The sequence below is a fragment of the Amblyomma americanum genome, chromosome 10 (assembly GCF_052857255.1).
Source record: "Amblyomma americanum isolate KBUSLIRL-KWMA chromosome 10, ASM5285725v1, whole genome shotgun sequence".
Classification (NCBI taxonomy): Eukaryota; Metazoa; Arthropoda; class Arachnida; order Ixodida; family Ixodidae; genus Amblyomma; species Amblyomma americanum.
The window spans coordinates 26,724,404-26,742,600 of NC_135506.1; the positions used below are offsets into that span (position 1 = coordinate 26,724,404).

The 18,197-nt window shown below is 45.4% G+C and overlaps 1 protein-coding gene across 2 annotated transcripts in view; it reads right to left on the reverse strand.

The window, feature by feature from the left end:
- Positions 1-15,429, reverse strand: part of LOC144106456 (calcium-activated chloride channel regulator 1-like) — a 28,915-nt gene extending 13,486 nt beyond the window's left edge. For both annotated transcript variants that reach the window (XM_077639275.1, XM_077639274.1), the window contains exons 1-8: positions 15,278-15,429; positions 12,606-12,783; positions 9,522-9,819; positions 8,406-8,512; positions 5,989-6,165; positions 5,162-5,289; positions 3,970-4,084; positions 411-638 (exon numbers count right to left, since the gene is read on the reverse strand). In XM_077639275.1, the coding sequence (XP_077495401.1) occupies positions 411-638; positions 3,970-4,084; positions 5,162-5,289; positions 5,989-6,165; positions 8,406-8,512; positions 9,522-9,819; positions 12,606-12,761 (1,209 nt within the window). In that variant the 5' untranslated portion in view covers positions 12,762-12,783; positions 15,278-15,429. The remainder of the gene's footprint in view (positions 1-410; positions 639-3,969; positions 4,085-5,161; positions 5,290-5,988; positions 6,166-8,405; positions 8,513-9,521; positions 9,820-12,605; positions 12,784-15,277) is intronic.
- Positions 15,430-18,197: the final 2,768 nt, after the last annotated feature.

The window sequence follows — 18,197 nt, forward strand, 5'->3', positions numbered from 1 at the left end:
ATTGCAGACGGGGCTACAGCCGTGACAGACTTGGAGGCATGAGGCATCTTGAGTTCCTTTTGCACAAAAATAGAAGTCAGTGTGGTTTTTCACATGGCTTTCTCGCCTCTGGTGCCAACTAGAGCCCCTATTTATTATCACCCGAAAAAGAAGTAGGAAACTAACGTAATGTGGGAAAGCAGCAAAACACATATAGAACAAGATTTGTAAGTAAAACGGGTGTCCCCATAAAAAAAAAATCTCGATCACAATTCATCGCATTGGATGCACATGACGACATAAAATTAATGTCAATACTTTGCCAGTGTCATATAAAGACGCATCATGCGGAAGTTTCAGTGCACTGTAGGCATATTTTGAGGGCACAGAAGAACATCTGTACGATGCAAAATTCAAAAGAATCTGCCTGCCTTGAGAGCAGTATCCAGGCCGCATCCGATGCAGGTGCCTCCATAGGCACTAAGCTTCTCGATAGCGCCCAAGAATCTGTGCCTTGTGTTCACGTTCACAGGCATCAGCGTGTGCACCACCTGGGCGTGGGAACTGAAGGAAACGATGGCCAATCTTCGGGAGCCGTCCTCAATATCTCCCAAGTATCGCTTTGCCGCTTCTTTCAGAAAGCCGATGCGGTTGTGGTCCTGCAAAATGCGAGAACGAGTTCTTCCAAGATTTACAAACAACGAGGTTCCCCCCATATAATATTGAGCTGCCCACAGTTACGGTCCCGCTGCTTTAGAGTCGATTTTGTTATCCTGTACTTCAACTCACAAGTAGTCAGTAGTAGCGTACATACTACAGCGACACGAGTCAATCAAGATGGCGCGCGGTGTATAAATGTGCTCCTCCACTTCCGTATTCGGCGACTGGTGGCTCCATCTCTGAGGAGCAAAGAGTACCACTAGTAAGTTGATCTATCCTTGCAGCAAATTGTGTTCGGTGTCCCTTAACCTCGCAGGAGGCCCGACCGAATCTGGGGACGTTATGTTTGCGAATGGCAGGTGCACCACTTTTCAGCAGGCCTCCACAAAACTGTGTCGTTTCAGGCTTTCTAAATTAATTCAAGCAGTGATCGAAACGCTGGCTGTATTTTAAACACTGCAGCCCGAACTATTTATCCAATAGGTGTATCGTTGTTCGCGTACAGTTCTACACTGTAAAGACAATCGAAGCACTGTCTGCTGCGTTCCTGCAGCCCTCACTGCACGGCAGAGCTGTAAGTTCCACACTTCTGAAAACTACTTGTGAGAAGGAGTTTAAAGATCATTCCTCAGGACGGTGTTTGACGTTTTATTACATGGGCCGTGTTGCGCCAAGTCGTGTAGTGTATTTAAAATTTGCAGGTTTTGTTGTCACCTGCTGCTTTGTTAAAAGCATTCGAAGTAGGAAACAATAGCCTGTTAAATCTTAAAACTAAGCCACGTCGTTGTGGCTAATGCATGAGTCGCAGCGAATCAATAGCATGAGATGCAGCAGAATATTTCTAGCTTATGAATCATAAAAATGCTGTAGCCATTTAATTTAGTTCTGTCTAAACAAATAACATGAATGTCCCTATTTAAACCTTAATAGATCATGGTCCGTCATTAAAAAAAAATGCATGTGTTCCAAAGCCTTCGGCGGACGAATCCATACTTTCGCTCCCTCCCAAAAAAAAACATTCGGCTTCTGTTTTACGCTCTATACGCGACATAGCAATATCAGTTCCGTCTTACTCATTTCAGCTAAGATGTCATTTACTGGCATATTCTTTCTTCGGCCAGACTGCACTTTGTTATTAGCGCTGTGTGAAAAAGAATGTATCACATCTCCTTAACGTTGGCTCAATTGAAAGGCTCGCCGATTGACGGCAAGCGGGTCCGATATGTGCACAGCCATCGTTAAATGTATGAGATAGGTGTTCGAAACCAAGTCATCATCATCAACATCACTTGATCTGCTCACTGAAATTGTAAATTGTTGAGTTTGCCGTCCCGACGCGAGGCTGGGATCTGGAGGACGCCGTAGTGCAGGACTTCGGAATATTTGATATAATCTGGGGTTCTTCAACGCGCACTGGCATGTCACCGCACACGGACGTTTTTGGATTCCTTCATCCTCAGCCTGACTACGCCCACTGCAGGACAAAGGCCTCTCCCATGTCTCTCCAATTAACCCTCTCCAGCGCTAACTGCGGACATCATATCCCCGCAAACTGTTTTATATCGTCCGCCCACCTAACCTTCTGCCGCCCCCTGCTACGCTTACTTTCTCTTGGAATCCACTCCGTTACCCTTAAGGACCAGCGGTTATCTTGCCTTCGCATCACATGCCCTGTCCAAGCCCATTTGTTCCTCTTGATTTCAACTAGGATGTCATTACCCGCGTTTCTTCCCTCACCCACTCTGCCCGCTTCCGGTCTCTTAACCTTACACCTATCATTTTTTTCTTTCCATAGCTCGCTGCGCTGTCCTTAACTTGAGCTGAACCCTTTTCGTTAGCCTCCACGTTTCTGCCCCTGTAGGTGAGTACTGGTAAGCTACAAACAAGTGTGGTATACCTTTCTTTCGAGGGATATCGGTAAACTGTCATTCATCATCTGAGAGAGCCTGCCATATGCTCTCCACCCCAGTCTTATCCTTGTAGTTATTTCCCTCTCATGATCCGGATCAGCGGTCAATACGTGCCCTAAGTATTCCTTTACCATTTCCAGCGCCTCGCTGCCAATTGTGAACTCCTCTTTCCTTGCTAGAGCATTACTTTGGTTTTCTGCATGTTAATTTTTAGACCCAGCGTTCTGTTCTGTCTGTCTGTCTAACTCATTGATCATAATTTGAAGTTTATCTACTCAGTGACTCAGCAAGGCAATGTAATCTGCGAATCGCAGATTATTTGGATATTCTCCATTAACTCTTATCCCCAACTGTTCCCAATTCAGGCCTCGGAATACCTCCTGTAAACAGACGGTGGACAGCATTAGAGAGATCGTGTCTCCTTGGCTGACGCCCTTCCTTACTGAAATTTTATTGCTGAGTTTATGGAGTGTTATGGTAGCTGTACAGTTCATCTATATTTCGTGCGGTATTTTGACATAAGACTCATCTACACCCTGATTCCGCAATGCCTGTGTGACTGCTGAGGTTTCCACTGAGTCAAATGCTTTCTCGTAATCAATGAAGGCTATATATAGAGGTTGGTTATATTCTGCGCATTCCTCTATTACCTTATTGATAGCGATAATATGGTATATTGTCGCGTAGCCTTTAAGAAACCTGCCTTATCATTTCGTTGACTGCAGATTAACGTTGCCATGCATTTATTAGAGATTACCTTAGTAAATGCCCTGCAGAAAAAATATATTAAATTTATCGGTCTGTAATTTTTCAAGTCCTTGACGTCCCATTTCTTATGGATTAAATGACGTTAGTGTTCTTCCAAGTTTCCGGTACACTCAAAGTTATGAGGCATTGCGTATACAGACTGGCTAGTTTTACTAGCACAATCTCCCCTCCATCGTTCTACAGATCTGCGGTTACCTGATCCTCACCAGCTGCTTTAACCCTTTGCATTGCTCCTAAGACTTTCTTTACTTTCTATTTCGTTACTGGTGGGATGCCCCATTGCTGTGTGATATCGCCTATTTCAACCACGTCCAGAATACATTGGCTAATGTATAGATTTGTGTAGAACTCTTTGGCTACTTTAACTATCTTAGGCACGTTGCTAATGACATGGCCCTCCTTGCCTCTTAAAAAACGCATCTGATTTTTACATGTGCCTAGTGTTCTCTCCAGCGCTTTTAGGCCTCCGTTTTTTAGAACATTCTCTGTTCTCTCAATATTAAACTTCCTTGTGTCAGTTACACTGAACTTATTTCTTAGCTTTAACAGCTCTGCCAGTTCTGTTCTGTCGGTGGGTTCAGAGGCTTTCATGATTAGGCATATCTTAAACCTAGTAAAGCAGCGAAAATTGCGAGTAAAAGTTTGTGCTCACGTCCATGCTTCCTGAAACGTCTAGCACTAGCACCACTCGCTGGGCGAGGTCTTCTTTCTGCTGTGCTTCTTGGAAGGTAACCTGGATTCGCTTGGAGACATCGGGACTCGGCAGGCTGGAACGTGGAAGGCATGTAATGAGGAAATTAATTTGTGGCGAGGCTTTCTTCAGAAGCCACTAAAAATGTTCGCAGTCACAGATCAAAAGTGGATCTGACGAGGGCTCAAAAATTCTGTCTGTTGCGCTCCTAAATTCTACAAGTTCTCGTCTCGTGGTACGTAATCATAGCACACACCAGGCAAAACGGGCTTCGGCAGGTAATGCGCATAGGAATGCAGTGTTCGTTTTTACTTTCGAGTCAGAATATTAACCTGTAGTTACAGATGCACACTTGAATAAGGCTGGTCGACCGGCCGAAACATTGCAATAAACCTTGTTATGTTTTTCATTCCGGCGATTCCCTTTATGCGAGTGTATACATATACATAGTGTTTCACCTAAGACTTTAAACAATTTTAAGAATACGCTTTTCGAGTTAGAATAGCGATTTTTTTGGCGCAGCATAGTCAGCAGTGTAGTGCATCAGAATACAGCCAAGACGTGTTAACTAGCAGGCTGATGAACTAATACTGAGTAGTATCAGTATTTAGAATTTCGAAAACGTTGTTACCCTCGGCCCTGTGTCCCAAAAAATTTTGGCTGTTTCAACGCGTTTCGTGCACTGGAGTGGTTCCTTTGCCTGCAAGCTTCTCGAAAGCTTAGGAATTTTGGCGCAATAGGTGTAACACGATGTATAACCGTGCTTTAGTTTTTTTTTTTTTATTCGCCTCTCAAATTTTTCTCTTCTAAATGCTATCACTATCATTCTCTAATGGTGCTAAAAGTTACTGTAGCGCTGAAATAGAACTGACACATATACTGAATCTCACTTACGTCAAATCGCATCAAATCTTACAATGTGACATGGTTGTTACACTACGAATAAAGAACTGCGTGAACGAGACACGGACATCGAGGAGGCAAATACGCATACAAACTTTAACGACTAACTGGTTGTTAGATTGCAACTAACAGACTAACAACGCAGTCTAACAACACTGCTTGTGGAGCTCGGGCATATCTTGAAAGTAGAAATAACTATTATTGTTAGCACTGCTTCTGTCAGACAGCTGCTGAGAGCAGACTTACTCACTTTTTAAAGTCGTCATTTTCGCTGATAACATCCCAGGTGGACCGTTGCTTGCACTTGTCGTTCTGCTTGTTCGGGGCGAACGGGTTGTGGCGACGAGGTCCATCACTGCTATCGCAGAATTGGCTCACCTGTCACGGGAGAGAGTGCATGAATGCACAGCGGATGTTGTGCGATAAGTCATCAACTTCCGTTCTGGACAAGCGGGGAGAGATAATCCCTGGCAGGTCAGTAATCGAATTGCCGGTTATAGGAAATTTTGGCGCACTTTCTTTTGCATTTCAATAGGTTAAGGCACAACGCACGAAAGACGTTAGGACTACCGCCAGGTCCTATCTTTTTGTCAAGTTGCCCTCATTGCCATCCTCAACACTTCGTCTCTGATCATGTCCAACATTTTCGGATAAAAATTTTGAAAATCGGAAAATTGTATGATAGCTTACGATAATATTGAAGGTAATGGTCCGTTCATCTCATATATAGCAAGATCTTTCTTCTAAAGTGTTTCCATCAATCGCATCGAAAAGTTAAGACTGTCATGACAACCAACGGGGAACGCTTTTTTGATAGCAAAAACGTTAATAGACATAAAAATCATGACTGCTGACGGGTGTTCTGCGGATATATTGATCGTTGTACTGAAATCTTGCATTACATGAAAAAATTGCTTTCAGCAGCGGTATGCAGCTAAAAAATTCTTTTTGTCTAAAATTACTGGGTATGGCTGAGCCAACTGATTCGAGCGTTCAGCCCTTTCAACCGGAACAATTGAGAGCAAGTGATACTGCTGTTCTGCTCAGCAGCAAGTGAAGATCGAAAGAGGCCCTTACATTGGCGATGTACGGCATGAACATGATGGAAGACTCGACGGGGTTATCTTTTGGCGGCTGGTAGAAAGTAACCACGCAGTCATTCAGGAAGCGACAATTGGAGTGCATTGAGCAGGTTCCTCCGTCCGCCGTTCTCGCGACGAAGGCGATTTTGCTCGAGCAAGCATTCAGCCGCACCTAAAGAAATAATTCAGGCAGTATTTATTTATTTATTTATTTATTTATTTATTTGTTTGTTTGTTTGTTTATTTATTTATTTATGCTGGCAGCCGTAAGGCCATTACAAGGTGAACGGAGATACATACAATTCAACAAGTGCATAGGGCCAGAAATATACTTCATACAAAACAAATACAACCAACTTAGTATGAGCAGACCATCATAACACAGTCAGCCTGAAGTGCAGGTGCGGGATTCAAATAAAACAGATTTAAGGACAAATATTCGCAATAATGTGTCCACTACAAAAATGCAATCAGGATAAAAAGTTACTGCGACAGTTTTTCTTTTTCTTGTTATCCCTTAATGAGAATTTTACAGATCTGCACTTGGCCAATTAGGTAGCAGAAAGAATCCTCATAAACGAGCAAGCCAAATTGATGTCTGTGTACTGCTGCCCCCTTTTTTTTTATTACTTTTGAACACTAAGCCTGCTATTCGGGTTGAATGTCCGATGTATTGAGCTTAGCTGCTGAACTATTTCATAACTTTTGCTGATTTAAAGAAACAAAAGAATTCGTCCCAAAGTGTGACAAAGGAGCAGCGAACTATATATTGTACTCGCAGGTATCAACAGCCCCAATTAGCTATTGTCAGCTGTCTACATTTATCATTTATCTAGAAAAGAAACATTCTTTTGCCGACCTTGGCTCTCTCGAAAAGCAACGCTCACGTGGGAAGAGAGTGAGGTTCACGCATCGAACAGACAGGAGGGAGAGGAAATAGAGAGAGAGGGGGTGAAGCGACGGGTGGACCTGTGGATTGGGTGGTTATGAAGACTGCAAAGGATTGCGCAACCGGATGGTGGTTGTCATGGGAAGAACCCAGAGGGTGGCTATTGTGGAGGCAGGAGGTTAGGGGGAAGAATGCGCAACCCCAGATTGGTTCCACGGCAGAATTCAGGCCTATATGGTTAATTATAAATAAAAACTGTAACAGCATTCGTCGATTCATGCGCTAAGCCGGTAAGAATAACAGTAGACATTTTTTTTTTGCACTTTACCCGTTTATAATATTTACACCGTGACTTTTGGGGTGTGGAGCTTAAATGTCACAGCACATAAGGGCCCGCTTCTCGCTTCTGTACCGTTGGCAGCATGGAGCAGAAAACGAAGGAATGTGAGAGAAGCCGGAAGGTGAGCGGCACTTGTTTATGCTACTACACCTTGGCCAATCCCCCCATGTTGGTATGTTCCGTGCCTTAAGAGGACGATAAGAAGGAGAAGAAGAAGAAGAAGAAGAAGAAGAAGAAGAAGAAGAAGAAGAAGAAGAAGAAGAAGAAGAAGAAGAAGAAGAAGAAGAAGAAGAAGAAGAAGAAGAAGAAGCGGCACTGCGTTGTTGACCCGGCAGAGTGGCAAGTCTGGATCCGTCCGATCAGTGGCGCCATCTGTGCGCAGCAGACCAAAGTAGCGCTTGCGCAGACTGCCACTGCTAGGATTCGTGGCGTCCTCGGCGCGCAGTTGCGCGCAAATCGCAGAGGCAAAGCAGAGAAAGCGATAAAAATCCGGTCTCCGTGCCGCGATTGCGGAGGCGGGACGGTGAAGATTCCGCATACTGTTGTGGAAGAATCTCTCTGATCACAGTCGTGGTAACATTAGCAGAACTAGTGACAAAAGCTTCTAGTTCCTTTGGCTGCCATCACGTGGCGCATGACGTGACATTAGACGTTTTTAGCATACCGGAGACGTATACCGGTTTAACGGACCCCTACTGCTCATGCGCAGTGGCTCCCCCTGACCCCAACAATGCCTCTGCGCATGAACGAGAGGGGTCCGGTAAACCGGTATACGTCTCCGGTAGTACGTCTTCGGTATGCTAAAAACGTCTATTATTCGTCACGTAAGAAATGGATGACCGAATGGCTGCCATTGAAGTGCTAGGCTTAGCGGAACTGGCTGGGTGCTGTTCCGAATTCCTGGTAATGCGTCGGGTATTTTTTATTTCAGTATTTTTCATAAGTTTTCTGCTTTTAGCTTCTGTGGGATACGTCCGCTATTCGACGATTATCGTTTATATGCTTCGCGGGTGGGTTCTGTTGGCGTTTTCCTGTTTTGTACCTTGCTTGTTGCGGGTTGTTTTCTTTTGAAAGACCCGAGGCGCACGTCAAGTTGAATTTCGTAGCTTTTTTCGCTTAACCATCTCCGTGTCAACGTGACAGAAAATGAATTGTATCCGACTCAGTTTCCCGTGCTGCTCACCTTTTCCCTGTGGCAGTAGGTGAGTGGGTACCTGCTGTCGCCTTGACTGCCGTACTCGTCGAACACGCCGTACCTGAAGTGGGCCCACTCGTGCACGAAGACATACGCTGGAAACAAGGATCTCATTTACAACCTCAAAATCTTCTAAAAAATATCGTAACAAACGAAATATATGCATCTAAGAAGAGCTTCAAATGGGCTTAGTTGGTTTGTAATCTTCGGCATTGTTATTGCGCTACTCAAGGTTTACACAGACAAGAACGACACATACAGACAGGGCCCTGTCTGTATGTGTCGTTCTTGTCTGTGTAAACTTTGAGTAGCGCAATAACAATGTCGAAGAAATATATGCTCTTGCCCTTATATGAAGCTAAAGGAGCCGAAAGTTGCTCCACGTTGCCGCTCATTATGCACAGTTCACTGCTCGTAACACGGCCTCAAAGCCTCCCTTGCTACTGCTGGTGGTTACCAGGGTTATGATCACATCTCACAGGCCCAAAAAGAAGATGTCCTATTCAGCAAAATGCACTTCGTACTCGTCCACTACTATGTTCTAATTGTATACTAAGCACACGGCGGGAGCGGATTTTATTTGCACAATGCGTTTCTTGAACACTACTGCCGAAAAAAATTGGGAACAATGTCATTTTCTTCCAAAAGAAAGCTTTTCAAACTCAGGCTATGAAGGACGCTGTACTGAAGGGCTCCGGATAATTTCGACCACCTGCGGCTATTTAACCTGCAATAAGGGAGTAATTACTCATTGACATCCACCCAAGAGCAGCCATACGGCTACAAAGGAAAGCTAAACAGCTTTTTCAGAAACTTTGCAGTTAAAAAAAAATTCGTCTGGGTCCGGGGTGCGAACCCGGGACCACCGCTTCAGTTGGGGGATTTCCATAAAACATTTGACCAACTCTTTAATGTGCACTGACGTCGCACAGTACAGGGGCCTGTAGAAATTAACCTCCATCGAAATTCGACCGCCGCGGTCGGGATGGAACCCGTGTCTTTCAGGACAGCTAGCAGCCGAGCGCCATAACTGCTGAGCCAACACGGCGGGTAAATGTATATTTTGGACAATGCTAAAGTATAATGCGGGAAGCTCTCTTATACCTGGGTTAATAGACCTCTTAGCCGTGGAGTTGGTAAGCGTGGCCAGGAATCCGGGAGTGAGCTGGATGAAGTCTCCGGGCTGGCCGCACGGCTTCACTTGGTGGGTGAAGGGCTTGTCTCCGTACTGCTTCGTGGGCATGTCGATGCGAACGTCGCTCTTGTCGAAGGCGTTGGACGACAGCGCTCGGGCGCTACTTCTCTTGGGCCACGTCTTGGGAACCTCGATGGTGACCTGCTTGAAGTACACGCGTCCATTGGTGGCCTTGTGAAGGAACTCGGACGAGGACCGGAATAGCGCCTGCAAATGAAAAAAAAAAGGAATGAAAGATATAATTCGGTGAGCCTTCCTTGCAGGTAGCCTCCCATAGTCGGACCCAACTCAAGACGGAGGCGGCGAATGTCCCTCAAAGAAGGCCTTCCAGTCAATGGCGGTGACCGATTTTCAAGGCGTTGTGGCCAATCCCCTTGGAACTGCTAATGTGATATCGCATGGTGTGCAGATTAAAATGGGTTAACAACGGCTTAATCGAACTAACCGTGGCAGCATGAAAATCGAGTGATGCCATTGACTGGAGAGCCTCCTATGAGGGGCATATGCCGCCTCTGTCTTGAGTTGTATCCGACTGTAGCGGGAGAGGTTGTTTTCAATAACCTCACACTATATTCTGTAGTATCTCCCGCCTTATAACGGGGTGGCATGCACCTAGACTCTGCATTTTCATTTCGCCTCTTTTGCCCCCTTTTATCAATCTGTCGATCCTGTTCACCAGTGCTCTGGCTACTAAGGCGCAGTCCTTCGACCGGTATGCTTCAGGAAGGCGCCCAGTATAGTATAAGCTATACAGAACAGTGAGCAGTAACTACGTGAAACAAATACTTCTGAGGAGTCACTAGAAAGCATTCTCAATATGTTCGTAGCTGTATCGCCGTGGTTAGGTAGAAAATTTTGTAACCATTCTACTGTTTTATGTACTTGCTTTTCGCTGCAACCAGTGCCAAATCCTTGCCTTTCAAAAGAAAATAACTTTCATGTTGCAATATTTTCAGCGTATTTTATTCGCATCCTGTGTGAAGCTTGCGATTCTTGCTGGCTTTATAATAAAATAATATCTTTTTTCTCGCATGAAGGACACTTTCCGGGCCTGCCGAAGCCAAACCAGGGCTTGAGCTAGTGGCATGTCGCGTAACAATGAATGAAACTCATTTGTGCGAAAGCTTGAGCCGAGGTGCCCTTCATTATTTTTCGCCGAAACAATAGAGACCGAACATAGATACCGAAAGTATGTGTTAAATATCGGATGACGCTTTTTCAGACTCGCATAGAACGGCGTTCCATTCAACATTACTTCAGAAGTCATAACACCAACGCACTGGTTTCAGAGCGTTAGTAAGAGATAAGCGTCGCCGTTATCTTGGATGAAAGAATTCCACATTGTTATGCACTCGATTGTTGCACTCTTTTTGCGGAGCTCATACAAGTACGTAGCGAGTGAACAGCAGCTTCAAACTATAGGATATAATTCTCACCTCAGATCTATAACATGGCGGAACAGCAAACGGAAACGCTGACCAATCGACGCACCAGATCAGCGGAACAAACATGTAGCTACAGCTGAAAAGCAGCGATGCGTACTCTAGGAGTAAAATTAGTAAAAAGGGAGTGAGATGTTCTCTAGAGCACTCTCTTTAAGGGGCGGAGTAGGATGCCCAAGCCCTGTGGTAGATTTCCATCACTAAAATTACGGAATACTTGCGGTTGGCAGCCGAAACAAATACCTTTTTCAAAACATGCAAAGTTCTAGCAGTTACCAAGATTTTAATCGAAGTTTCAATACTGTCTATTAGCAGGGTAGGATGCCCAAGCCCTGTGGTAGATTTCCATCACTAAAATTACGGAATACTTGCGGTTGGCAGCCGAAACAAATACCTTTTTCAAAACATGCAAAGTTCTAGCAGTTACCAAGATTTTAATCGAAGTTTCAATACTGTCTATTAGCAGGGTAAGATGCCCAAGCCCTGTGGTAGATTTCCATCACTAAAATTACGGAATACTTGCGGTTGGCAGCCGAAACAAATACCTTTTTCAAAACATGCAAAGTTCTAGCAGTTACCAAGATTTTAATCGAAGTTTCAATACTGTCTATTAGCAGGGTAGGATGCCCAAGCCCTGTGGTAGATTTCCATCACTAAAATTACGGAATACTTGCGGTTGGCAGCCGAAACAAATACCTTTTTCAAAACATGCGAAGTTCTAGCAGTTACCAAGATTTTAATCGAAGTTTCAATACTGTCTATTAGCAGCGTAGGATGCCCAAGCCCTGTGGTAGATTTCCATCACTAAAATTACGGAATACTTGCGGTTGGCAACTGAAACAAATTCCCTTTTCAAAACATGCAAAGTTCTGGCAGTTACCAAGATTTCAATCTAGGTTTCAATCCTCTCTATTCGCTAACCATCATCATCATCATCATCAACAACAACAGCAGAAGCAGCAGCCTGACTGCGCCCGCTGCAGGGCAAAGGCCTCTCCCATGTGCCTCCAATGACCAGTGAACTTCATCACTAAAATCAGGACCTCCGGTGCAGCGCACCGGAGTTACTATGCTTTGCAGTGTGAATATACCTCCGTTGCCAAGAGTAAGCACTCCGTATATTTAGTGATAAAAATATGCTCCAAAATTTGGACAGCACACCCTTCCCTAAAAGGGAATGTGCAAGAGGACACATTTCTCTTTTTATATTCCCACATAGGCTTATTTTTGTTTGGAGTGTCAGCGTCGTGCGGTGCCTTAAAGCTCGTCGATTGGAGGGCCGCAGAACAGTGCACTGACACGGTATTATGTATCCTGATGTACAAGTTTAATCCTCGCCATGTATTCTGATGACTATACAGCTTAAAAGAACGTCTTGCTGGGCAAGTTGGTACATCTTTGGATTACAGGCGCGAAAACAGACAGACCACAAGGTAGATAAACGGGACGGGACTATACAGATGTATTCTCAAAACAACGCACCCGTAAAAATAAGTTCCTTGAGAATTCAGCGCGTGGATACCCAGAAACGAAGTGACAGAAAAAGCTTACCTTGATGTTGTCAATGATGGACTGATTTGGAGGGACGCTCTCACTGATGGATACCCACACTTCTCTGTAACCTCCATCCGAGGTGTCGATGTTGAGTGATGCCGCGGTGCTTAACAGAAACAGCAGAGCGGCCGCGAAACAAGGCCCTCTCTCCATTTTGGTCTTGGCCTCGACGGGCCTGCAAACATAGTAAGCAAACAATCTGGGGGATGAACAACGACTTTTTTCACGCTAAAACCAGGGTCACAGGGACTGTCCTCGAACTGTGGGCAAATACTCTCAGCGACAGAGGAAAAGGAAGTCACGACTTCTGTACTGGAGCTCAACAGATTTATTCAGAGTGGTAGTCTATTGTCCTCAGATTGTCCTAGTTGCTCTACAGGTTGACCGGGAAGTGCAACCTGGGTCTAACAATCCCCACCGGTGGCAGCACCTGCCATCGCAGAGCGGTGGCATAGCGCCTAACAGTTGCACTGCCAGGACTGGCATGAGGACTCCCAGGGATCTATGAATGTCAATTCGAGATTGGCCAATTCCGCGTATATGAGCATTGACCAATTAATGCCATCGCTTGATACCCTTAAGGCGGAACTTAAGTGTTCCCTTGAGATTTGAAAGATAGAATGGGGCATAATTTACGCCAGCCGGCGTAATGAGGGACTCTAGGGCGGGGAATTTTGTGTTTGAATTTTGCTGCTAGCAATCGCCATTGTTCCAGGAAGAGAACATTTGCATAAAACTCGCTGCCAGTGAAAGACACGCAGTTCTGTATTTTCCCTTCACGAAATCCCCAACAATTTTTTATTAACATTGTTTTTTTTTCCAGCGAAAGGGCTCTATTAAATTCGACTAAGTCCCAAAATAACATGTTCGTTTCCCAGTAATAGATCAGTCTTTAAATGAGTCGATAAAAAATATTATGGTTTCTATGTTCTCCACAATCTTCCCACAATATGCGAAGAAAAAAACACCTCAGAGGAGGGATTATTTTCAAGGACAGTAAAAAAATAAATTCCGCAGGTTCCTATTTTCGAACACTGGCAAGCAAAAGGTTAACCGAATCTACCACCTTGCAGATAAGACGTCCCACTAGGGCCTTTTGCAGGGAACTCGTTGGATGAACACACTTTGAAGTACTGCCTCCCACCAACGTCTTCCTTAAAGGCTGACTAATGGAAACCAGACGTTAGGCATTCTTTTTAGAAAACTGCGGTAAATTTTCTTGAGGACATTGCATACTACTCGTAGCGATATAACTAAAATGGTGCAAATATTTTTAACGAGCGTCTATACAACCTACTATATCGATATCTGAGTGACTACTGTCAACTGAGTGTCCGGCTGACAAATTCAGTATTCTAACGAAGTTTGATCAATGGCTACGGCTCTACAAGAATGGGTGGAACTGCTGGTACAGTACCAACTGATCAAAAAACAATATACCGCTTTTATTAATACTAACTTCCACTAAAACAATGAAGCTGAGAATTCGGGATGGTAGTCTTAGTATAAACACAAAGAGTGGAAAACAAATAATCGTGGAAATAAACCATCAGTTGCTAAAAGTTCTTCATTTCTTTTCTTTTCCTTGCAACTTGATGTTAGCGCAACGCAGGTAGTTATTAGCTTTCGCAGAAGCACCAAACAAAAGTTAATGCACTGTACTCCTCTCAAGGCTACTTCACCTTGTTTGTGAGTGCACGCCTACTGGGAACAACAGTGTGATACCTTTGAACATCCGGCGCTCAGGAAACATTGAAATATTTACTATTGCAATATATTTCTTGTCATTTTGACTCCATTTATATCAGGCTGTGGTGCCGTGCAGCCACTGTATTGAAGAGCGGTCCTATTTTCTCACATTACACTGCTGCGCTACGCACAAGATTTCAACGCATTTCACAGCGCACATATTACGCTTCATCTGCTGACTGAAATGGTAAATTTTTTAGTTTGCCGTTCCGAAGCGACTTGCTGGATCTGCGGGACGCCGTGGTGGAGTACTTCGGTTTATTATAGATCACCTCAGCTTCTTTAACGCGCACTGACATCGCACAGCACACGGACGCTTTTCGATGCCATCATCATAATCAGCCTGACTACGCCCACTGCAGGGCAAGGGCCTCTCCCATGTCTCTCCAATTAACCCTGTCCTTTGCCAGCTGCGCCCCCCCCCCCCTTTGCCTGCAAACTTCTTAATCTCATACGCCCACCAAGGTTTCTTCCGCCCCTTGCTAAGCTTGCCTTCTCTTGGAATCCATTCCGTTACCCTTAAGAACCAGCGGTTATCTTGCCTTCGCATTAGATGCCTAGCCCAAGCCCATTTCTTCCTCTTGATTTCGACTAGGATGTCATTAACCCGCGTTTGTTCCCTCACCCACTCTGCCTGCTTTCGGTCTCTTAACGTTACGCCTATCATTTTTCTTTCCTTTCCATAGCTTGCTGCGTTGTCCTTAACTTGAGCTGAACCCTTTTCGTTAGCCTCCACGTTTCCGCCCCATTCCGCCTTCATCGAAATAAAGACTGCGCAGCCAGGGTCGAACCCTCGACCTTGGGATCAGGAGCCGAACGCCAAATCCACTGAGCCCCCGTAGCTGGTAATTGCACTTAATTATAGTCGCACGTTGCTGGAAGCATGTATCGGCTACGAATAATGAACCGTATATACACACCTGCTTTGCTGTTATTTCTTGTTACGATGAGCGCCTCCAAACTTTGACGCAACGAGCGCTGGTCTCTGTTGACACCGTACCCGGCGGCGAGACGATGACGTTTACCCGCGACCCCTGCGTTGTTTGCGACTTATATGACATTCATTAGAAGATTATCTGCACCTGGGACACATTTTGTTGGTCGCTGCTGACATGCCGCGGAAATGAATGGGGGCGTGAGTAATCGACCACCGGATGCTTAACACCGTGCGGGAAACAAAACCGATGATAACGTTATCAGTGGACTGAGGACATCCTCTGATAACGGCAAAACGTTGCACTACTCCTCCAGCCGCTTTTACGGCAACAAGTCTAGCTTTGACAATTGCCGGATTGTATGGACGTGGAATGAATTTTTTTTTTCGTCCGGTTCCCGCAATAACGGAATCGCAGCTTAAAAAGTCCTCATTTCGATACTGAAAGTGAGTCGAAACATTCCAAAAACTTGTGGTGTTCCGTTTATTGCCATCGTTTCCTGAGTGTTGAAGTTTCTAGAAATTTTCAAAACGATCATCAGTCGTCAAAGGCCTGTTGATCTAAGGCAGCATGGGGTTGAAGCGCGTCATGGAGGTTTCTGTCGGCAGTCTCGGGGTAGCTAACGGCAAACCAGTCGGGGCGTGTGCAGTCAGTTATTTTTTAGCGCCTTGAAGCACCACGGATCAGCGCGAAATGGCGGCTGTGCCCATCCACGTACACATTTGTTGAGGGGTTGAGGTTGTTGTAAGCTATTGTTGGCATTAGCCTTGAGATAATTCCGCTGGAAATTGCTCCGTCGTAGATGTTAAATAAAATCGGGAATTTAGGGCGCAGATCTGTGACCTCGCTTTCGAAACACGGGCTCCGCTCACCAGGACCCAGAGTGCAGCGGGGCGCTGACCGCTTGAGAGTTTTTCACGCTCTTTTTGACTCCTGGCGGGACTTTTTTGTACAGCCTTTGTTAAAAAAAACAGCCCAAGGGGTTTGCTTCAAAGTCGGGTAGCGGGGCACTGAAGCATATTTCACTGTCCTAAGCTTGGGATGGTTGAGGGCTTGAGTTCCTCCCGCCTTTGTGATATTGGGGTCCCTCAGTATGCAAGAGGAGCCCGCGCTGTAGGGCTCAGAAGTATATCCCTTGGGCTGCATACTTTGACGAAGACTGTACATAACCGGACTGCATGTTTTTTTTTTTTTTGCAAAGCTTCATAACGTTACTTACTGACCCTAAGATTCAGCGTTCAAAAAAAATCTATGGCCTGGCAGATCTACGTCCTATGCACACAATCCCCGGTAATATTCACCTATTTCTGCTGTCACCATCTGGAGTCTAGATCAGAACCTCGAAAGAACTAAAGAAAAATTTGGCTGCCTCCATCCCAAATACCCGGTTCCCGAGGGGGTAAAAAGTGAACAGTGAACAGTGTGGCGCTGCTTCCCTCTTGAGGGAAGCCAACAAGATTCATTTCCCGTTCAGACCTGGGCAGCATAGAATATAATATTCTACAACACCGCGCCCACCATGTAAAGAATATAGCGCAGGCGATTACAGGCCCTTCTTCTGAATCCACGCTGGGATAAGAGCAGAATGCGTGCGAATGCGGTGTAGTAAAATTGACGTGAGGTCTGTGTAGTCTCTTGGTCCCATATGAATGGTTGGGCAGCCACTACAGTGAGCTCAAATGGCTGAGCAGCGTTCCTTTCAAGAATTCCTTGACATCTTGCGGGACTTTTCTTGATGGACTCCCAGACAACACTTCATGGGCGAGGTTGTCCGGCACGTTCTTGCCCAAGACACCTGTGTGCGAGGGTACCTATTGGAAACGTATAGAGAAGCCTCTGTTGTGAAGATTATGCACCAAGCGAAGAGCTGAGAGGAAGCCTTTCAGAGGGGAACCCACGCTGTAACCTTTGAAGGAACGATTTCGAATTCGTTAGGGTAACAACAGATTGGGCCGGTGAAGACAGCTTGCGTATTGCTGTCTTCAATTGCAACGCTCAATTGTAACGCTTCAGCCGTTGGGGCGGACACGACTCGAGTGAGGCGAAATACCAGGCAATATTGAAAAATGAAATATGGGATGCCACTGCGCTAGCTCCGCTGACCTTGTCCACTGAGCAATCGGTGAAAACAAACAGGGAGATGACGAGCATATTCTGTTTCTGAAATCTCAGCACGAGCGATATCCGCCGCGGTAGCTCAGTGGTCAGGGCGCTCGGCTACTGATCCGGAGTTCCCGGGTTCGAACCCGACCGCGGCGGCTGCGTTTTTATGGAGGCAAAACGCTAAGGCGCCCGTGTGCTGTGCGATGTCAGTGACCGTTAAAGATCCCCAGGTGGTCGAAATTATTCCGGAGCCTTCCACTACGGCACCTCTTTCTTCCTTTCTTCTTTCACTCCCTCCTTTATCCCTTCCCTTACGGCGCGGTTCATGTGTTCAACGATATATGAGAGAGATACTGCGCCATTTCCTTTCCCCGAAAACCAATTATTATTCTCAGCACGAGCGAATGCGCCAGAGGAGTACTCAGCTTAGCGCGACTGCGTGGAATGGTTGACGTACATAGAGAGAAAGTGGCAAGAAAAAAGAAATAAAAATAGAGTTGCCCAGCCCGGACTGGCTCACGTATAGTCGAGACTATCAAATGACAAAGTTGAATTTAAGCGCTGGTTTCTTCTCCGAAAGTTAAGACCTGGAGCACGAAGAGTTTTAAGTATCAAGTAGGCCCGGGACTCGGATCAATTTCCAAGGTGCTGTAGAAGAGTTAGCCCGGCTACCGTCTCTGCGAGGGGATCAAGTTGCGTTAATCGCTTACAGATAGACCGTCGCACTAGTATATGGCAGTGTCACATTCGTTATACATAGGATTACACTTCTCCAACAGTAACCTTGACATTAGGATAATCA